Source organism: Callorhinus ursinus, unplaced genomic scaffold (genome assembly GCF_003265705.2).
Source record: "Callorhinus ursinus isolate GAN/ISIS: 27379988/994484 unplaced genomic scaffold, GSC_fseal_2.0 scaffold12, whole genome shotgun sequence".
Classification (NCBI taxonomy): Eukaryota; Metazoa; Chordata; class Mammalia; order Carnivora; family Otariidae; genus Callorhinus; species Callorhinus ursinus.
In genome coordinates this window covers 78991323-78998815 of record NW_027397074.1, presented here as the reverse complement: position 1 = coordinate 78998815, position 7493 = coordinate 78991323, and the positions used below count along the sequence as shown (strand labels likewise).

Genomic DNA, 7493 nt, shown 5'->3' with positions numbered 1-7493 from the left:
TCACAACGTGGCAGGATACAAAATCAATGCACAGAAATCAGTGGCGTTCCTATACACAAACAATGTGACTGAAGAAAGAGAAATTAAGGAATTGATCCCACCCACAATTGCACCAAAAACCGTAAGATACCTAGGAATAAACCTAACCAAAGAGATAAAGGACCTGTACTCTAGAAACTACAAAACGCTTATGAAAGAAATTGAGGAATACATAAAAAGATGGAAAAACTTCCTATGCTCATGGATTGGAAGAATAAACATTGTTAAAATGTCTATGTTGCCCAGAGCAATCTACACATGCAAAGCAATCCCTATCAAAATACCACTGACATTTTTTGTAGAGCTGGAATAAACAATCCTAAAATTTGTATGGAATCAGAAAAGACCCCGGATAGCCAGGGAAATGTTGAAAAAGAAAACCAAAGTTGGTGGCATCCCAATGCCTGACTTCAAGCTCTATTACAAAGCTGTGACCATCAAGACAGCATGGTACTGGCACAAAAACAGACACATAGACCAATGGAACAGAACAGAGAACCCAGAAATGGACCCTCAACTCTATGGTCAACTAACCTTCAACAAAGTAAGAAAGAATATCCAATGGAAAAATGACAGTCTCTATATCTAAAATTCCATATTCAAATAGAATTCCAGTATGTAACTGAGTAAATGACTGAAGCCAGGGTGGGGAGCTCAGATCCCTGCCAATCCACCTTCTTCCCTCTCCCAGAGAGCACTGCAGAGCCCCTTTCCAGAGTTTGGATATCACAGCTTTACTCTGACACTAGAAGTTTGCAGATGAGGAGGTATGATCCCAGAGTGACAAAGTGACTTAACCAAGTCCCTGACCCTAAAGATTGCTTCTGAGTTCTTTTCACTCAAATGAAAGCAGCAGGAAATGCTCAACCAAGTAGATCAAACATATGTGATGGGGCGAGGCAGGATGCAAACATATACTTAGAGGACAGCTCTGCTCAGAAAGAGAAACTAAGGGAGCCACATACCCAATTCCTTCACTGACACTCTTCCCAGAGCTGCTAAGAATCTTTTCAGTCTTACCCTGAAAGTCTTCATGTCCATAAGAAACTGGCTGTTTAAAAAAGTCAAAAGGATGAATGCGTTCAAGACAGGTGACTGACTGAGGCTTGGGAACTCTTAAAACTGTTACAGCTACATAGGGACCCAGTCACTAAACTGAAGTCTGGGAAGCAGACATGTCTTAATCTAGGAATTTTTGAATTGGGATCCCCAGAACTCTAAGGAGTATAACTTAGGGAATCTGCAAATATTGATGGGAAAAATACTTTTGTTCACTAATTTCTAACTGAAATTTAGCATTTTCTTAGATTATAAATGTAGATAGCAGAGCATAGTTGTGTTAGCAGTACACAGGAGTCTCTCAAAAATAGAATCACAGATATTTTCATATCACATTATGAAAACTATAGTAGATATCTCAAAATATTGTTTATGCTGATCATCACATCGAAATTATGACATTATGAAGGCCACTGCTAGATCTTAATTATTTAATGTGATCATTAAAAATGCCTTATGTGCTGGGTGTTATACACAAACAACGAATCATGGAACACTACATCAAAAACTAATGATGTACTGGATGGTGACTAACATAACATGATAATAATAAAAAAAAGCATGAGACTTAAAAAAAGATATAGTAATAACAATAAAAAAATAGAAAAAAGAACAGGAATGGTAAAAAAAATGCCTCATGTGTTCCTATATTAAATTTTTTAAATATTCATATAAATGTATTTTAATATAATCGGATTTCTTTAAAATAGTATGCATTCCTGGTGTTTAAAAAAGAAAGAAAAAGACTTAGGGAAGTATATACACTTGTTTCCAATACACTCATTATTCAAGGAATACTAAAAGTAAATATGCATGTTGAACGCAAATAAGTCATTTCTTTATCCCAAATTTTAACCATCTCAGGTTTTAACCAATCGTGATACAAATTCTGTTTTTGCCAGTTGACATTTTACCAGACATTTTGGCAATTGCTACGATAAGTAAAACCACCACCACCACCCAAGTACAGGCTCCCACAAACCTGAATCTTAAGAAAAACCCATGCCAGAGGTATGAGAGGAAGGGTGGATAATCATAAATCTGATTGTTCCATCAGTGGGTTAGACTACAAGAACTCTGATGCCAAGGACAACAAGACCAACTTGCAAGGGTTTGCCCAACAAGGAGCCTTAACCCCAAAGGTAGGTTACCCAGGGTAAAAATATCATAAAATTCAAAATCTCTTGTAAATTTGCTTGTTTTATTTTTCTCTGGCATTTAAGTTGCATGCGTTTGTGTGAACTATGGTTATACATGTTAGGGACGGAGCACAGAAATAAGATTTTCACGTTTCGAAGCACACCACTGCAAAAATAAGTTACATTTTTTACATTCAAACTCCTTCCTTCAGTTTTGCCTGCTTCAACCTCTTCCTCACCCCTATTCCCATATTCTGTATTCCCCCACCTGTCTTCTCGCATTCACGTGAGTTGACCCTTCTTGTCTCCTTTCCATGAGGCTGCTATTCCTTAGATTTTTGTGTTTTCTTCTTACTTGTCGTGATCCTTTCTATCACCATCTTCTGTTTCCTCTCATCTTTCCTGTGTTTCTTTGCTTTCCCCTTATATCATGCTTGAGAGCATCGCTCCTCCTCCCCAGCCTATAGTTCCCCTCCCCTAAAACCAACTAGCAGACGTTCTTTCTGAATACTTTCTTGAGGCATTAGTCAACCCCATGACCTGCAACTGTCCTGGCAAGCTTTTTCTTGTGTATTTAGCAAGAGTGGGGCCCATTCCCTGATTACACTTACACACACACACACACACACACACACACACACACACCCCTTCATCGTGGACCCAGTTCATCTTCAGTAGGTATATGATGAGCCATCAGTACCATGTTCATCACACAGATAGGAAAACAACCCATCGATTTCCCACATTTCCCTATGGCCTATACCACAGGGCCAAGACACAGACAAAATATATGACAAAATAAACAAAATTCTTTACCCATACTGAGCATGAATGAATTAACAATACACAACAATTTTATAAGCATAAGATAGAAGTAGTTCCAAAGCTGTTTGTAATTAAGATCTTGCTCTAAAAATTCACAGAGTGCTTCTCCACGTCAGTGAAATGAAATTATGGAGGCTGATGTCTCTGCTGGTCACGTCAATGCTTAACACCTGTTGGGAACCAAAGGAAAAGAAGTGGGCATCTGGTGATTGAAATTTCTTGCACTAACAGGAATCAGGTAGAAGCCAAAGGTCCACATGCACTCTGCTACTTTCACAATTCACTGCCTAGCTGTAAGGCAGCCCTCAAGTTTTCAGGTGAGGAGGCTGCTTTTTGACTCCTTAGAGTACAAAGCTTGTTCAGTGATAGGGAAAAAACAACAGGCCCTAAATAATGCAATCGCAACCACTGCAGAGAAACAACTGCACAGAAATTTGGAGAAGATGTCTTCATTTCCAATCCTCAGAACCCTCTTTTGATTTCCTCCTTTTCCTGTTCCCCCATAGTGAGTTGGTGATTGCCCAGTGAAAGTTCAATAGTTCAGCTTTTTTTCTAGGCAGATGCTTTCCATAAAATGTCACTGCAGGTGCCATCACATCAGCTAGTGTGACAGTGCAGGAGTCGGTCAGCAACAAAATTGGGCAAAGTCCTTTAGGAGCTCTTGGTAAAGTTGGGGAAGTTGGTTGATAAGAAAGCCACAAATATGAGGAAACGAGTTAAAAAAATACATAACTGAAGGAAAACTTTTGTTTCAGGCCTTATAATCAGAAAGGATTATGAAAGAAAAACAGTCCAGGAAAAAGGAAGAAGCAAGCACACCCAGAAAGATCTGTTTACCATGAGGATAGGTGTTGGAAATGCCACACTGCATTGATCCCAAGGGGCAGATCTTAATTATTTAATGTGATCATTAAATTTAACATTTAACATCCATGAAATCAGAATGTGTCTTGCAGTCAACAGCTTTGGAATTACTGTGAGCCAAGCAACATTCATGACAATTGCTATTGTCTGTGCATGCATGAACTTCATTGCTATTATTGGTATTATGAATGGATAGACTACAAACTGCTTAAGGATTATTTTAGGAAAGAATAGGAATCCTCGCTGATAGTAAGATCAAAAAAGTGCTGGGATGAAAACTTGTATAAAGCATTTGCTACATTTGAGAAAATCCCATGACGCTAGTGAAAGAATTTTTATGAAATGATATATCACCAATGCCTCTGATAGCACAGAGGAAATACCTTAACCTATTCATGCCACATATTTCTCTTTTAAATAATAATAAATAGGGGCGCCTGGGTGGCTCAGTTGGTTAAGCGACTGCCTTCGGCTCAGGTCATGATCCTGGAGTCCCGGGATCGAGTCCCGCATTGGGCTCCCTGCTCAGCGGGGAGTCTGCTTCTCCCTCTGACCCTCTTCCCTCTCGTGCTATCTCTCATTCTCTCTCTCTCTCAAATAAATAAATAAAATTTAAAAAAAAATAATAAATAATTTATATTTACATAAAATTTTGAATAATAAAAGAAAAATCTATGATACGAATTGGTTAAGGCATTTCTTTCTTTCTTAAAAAAAGATTTTTTTTTTATTAGAGAGAGAGAATGAGAGAGAGAGCACAAGCAGGGGGAGGGGGAGAGACAAAGGGAGAAGCAGACTCCTTGCTGTGCAGGGAGCCTGACGTGTGGCCTAGGACCCTGGGATCATAACCTGAGCAAATGCTTAACCCACTGAACCACCCAAGTGCCCCAGGTTAAGGCACTTCTAATATTTCTTCACATTCGGAGTCTACCTCATCTAAATTACTTTGATGCAGATTTATCAATGTTCTTATGTCTCTACCCAATATTTTCCTCTGTATTATCACTAACATTGAAATGATATAAATCTTCATTTAAAGTAAGCTTGCAAAGCTCTCTGTGTGTTGAAAGTAGAAATTTTAAATGTTATGAAGCATTGTGTCATACTTTGTAATCCTTTTTTCCTTCTTTGTGGAATAATGGGGCACCATTTAACTGATGGTGTCATATTTGATGGAATATGGTAGTTCGAGCTGTTTGGGAAGTAGATCTCTGAGGCGAGGTGAAGGAGTAAAGACAAAGTTCTATATAAATTTGCAGACAAGAAAAAGCACGGATCCAGACCCTCAATCCCAAATGATGCTAAGTCAGGAATTTTCCCTTCATCTCCATGCTGTCCACTGTTGGCACACTGAACACAGACAGCTTCCTGAAGGGCTCTGCAGGAAAAGCTGTCATTTGGAAGGGAGGTGGGCAGGAACTGCCCTAGCACTGGACCGGGAAATACCATTGGGACTTTTCACTGGCCACAAACCTGTGTCACAGGGTTGTTAGTGAAGTTTGGCGTTATCACCATGCTGCTCACAGAGATGCTGACACTGGAAATGGGAACACTGCCCACTCCCCAGATCTCAACGTAGCCCAGTTTCAATGGGTTTGAATCAGTGATGTATTTGTTGAAAATTATATGATTCTGCATCATATTCTATCAATTGGAGATAAAAAGAAACCAGAGGGGAAAAAAACATAAACAAAATCCATTTAAATTTTCCCAAACTTTTTAGACACAAATGCAGATCATGAAGTAAGACAATGTGAGAGTCACCATCTTGTGCCCTTGAATAATGCAGACCATGATTTCATCCCTCTATCTCCTGCTTCCAACTATCATCCAAATTTGCATTAGCTAAGCACCTGCAGTGTCTCTAGACTCACCCTGAACTCTAAGGAGACAAAGAGTCTCAGGTATCAGGAACCTTCTGTTCTACATGTAGAGATGTCACTGTGCAGACCATTCCAAGGCAACACAGGACTAGGGCTAGATAACATAAAAACAATCTGTCTGTCTGCACCTTGGTGAACTGGAAGAAGTTACTGATGAAATATAAATTGGTTTAATCACAGAAAACTTCCGGGAGAGCATACTAAATTTCCTTCTGAAGTCTACAGGAAGGGAAGGATGCAAATTAACAAGGGCAGGGAAGGGATTCTAGGCGGTACTTTATGCCCTTACGATATCCAGCATCCAACTAAGCCAACAGAACTCTGTTCTCTCTTCACAGTATCAGTCACACTCACCTGGTTGGCAGAAAAGTTGGCCAGGTAATAGAGTCCTTTCCCATAAGTATCTGCAAACAAGCAACAAGGTAAGCGTGATCTGGAGCTGTGTTCTGAAATTCCAATTGCTTACTTGTTGAGAAAGTAGGGGTGATTTTTATTTTTCATTTCACTTTTCTTCTTCACAGAGTTTTGTGAGATCACTCAGACTTTGCCCCCAGACTCCATTTACACAAAGTGTTTGAAATGGGTGTGTACAGATGCATCTGTCTAACAGAGTCACCTCATAGAATGCATTTTCCTGACACCACTCTTAATCCGCTTCTCTTTCTCAAGGTCTACCATTCCCAACATCTTCCTAGTCACCTCAGAATTTCTAGATTCCTACTGCTAGAGGCACACATATGTGTGCATACGTGCATGTACACCCACATCACAAACATCAACACTGGTGTCTTGGTCAGCTTATTTTCAGAGGTATGAGGCACCTTTTTTAAAGGCAATCTCCAGAGACCAAGGAAAACCACAGAAAAGACTTCTTTGTCCTTTATCCTTAATGTATGCCACAGGTTCAGGGAGAATATGAAGCTTGGCATGTCTTGCGCAGGCATCCCCACCCTACCTCCTACCTTTGGGGCTTGCTCACTCTTCCCCATATTCTATCTCTTTCTAATTCACTTACCACTCAATCAGAGGGCATTGGCTATCCTCTAGAGCTGTGCTGTCCAAGATAGCAGCCACTAGCCGTATCTATTTAAATTACAATTAATTACAATTAATTAAAATTAAAAAATTCAGTTTCTCAGATGTACTTGTCACATTTCAAATATGCAATAGTCACATAGGCCAATGGCTACTATATTGGGCAATACAGATACAGTCTGTTTCCATCGCTGCACTGGACAGCATTGGCTTAGACATAGCTAATGGAATGTAAGCTTTCCTCCCAAGATTTACCAGTTCCTGTAAACTCCAAGCGGAAAATCCCCTCAAATAAATAGCACAGTTGATAGAGGCATTGCCTTCCTTATTGGGACAGTAAACCATGTAATTAGAGAATGTGCCCTTGAACATAAACCATATGGAAGTATATCTCAGGTGGCTACGAAGAAACTTTCCCATTGGCCTCTATGCTGCTGTCTCACACAGTGAATTAGTATAGTTGGGTAATGGTGAGAGATTCAGAGCTACATTTCATTTACCTGAGGCATAAGGATCATATACCATAGGTATTGTGCACTTGAAATAACAAATGGCAATGTTTAAGAATGCAAAACTGTTTTAATGTGGAAAAGATAAAAAGCAGGCCTGTCCCTTAGTCAGTGGTATTCACACAAATCCAGGGCAACCC

At 39.6% G+C, this 7493-nt stretch overlaps 1 protein-coding gene across 1 annotated transcript in view; it reads right to left on the bottom strand.

The window, feature by feature from the left end:
* Positions 1-2282: 2282 nt before the first annotated feature.
* MGAM (maltase-glucoamylase) overlaps positions 2283-7493 on the bottom strand; it is an 81061-nt gene continuing 75850 nt past the window's right edge. The window contains exons 46-48 of the mRNA XM_073899296.1: positions 6164-6213; positions 5400-5570; positions 2283-3232 (exon numbers count right to left, since the gene is read on the bottom strand). Of these exons, the coding sequence (XP_073755397.1) occupies positions 3155-3232; positions 5400-5570; positions 6164-6213 (299 nt within the window). The 3' untranslated portion in view covers positions 2283-3154. The remainder of the gene's footprint in view (positions 3233-5399; positions 5571-6163; positions 6214-7493) is intronic.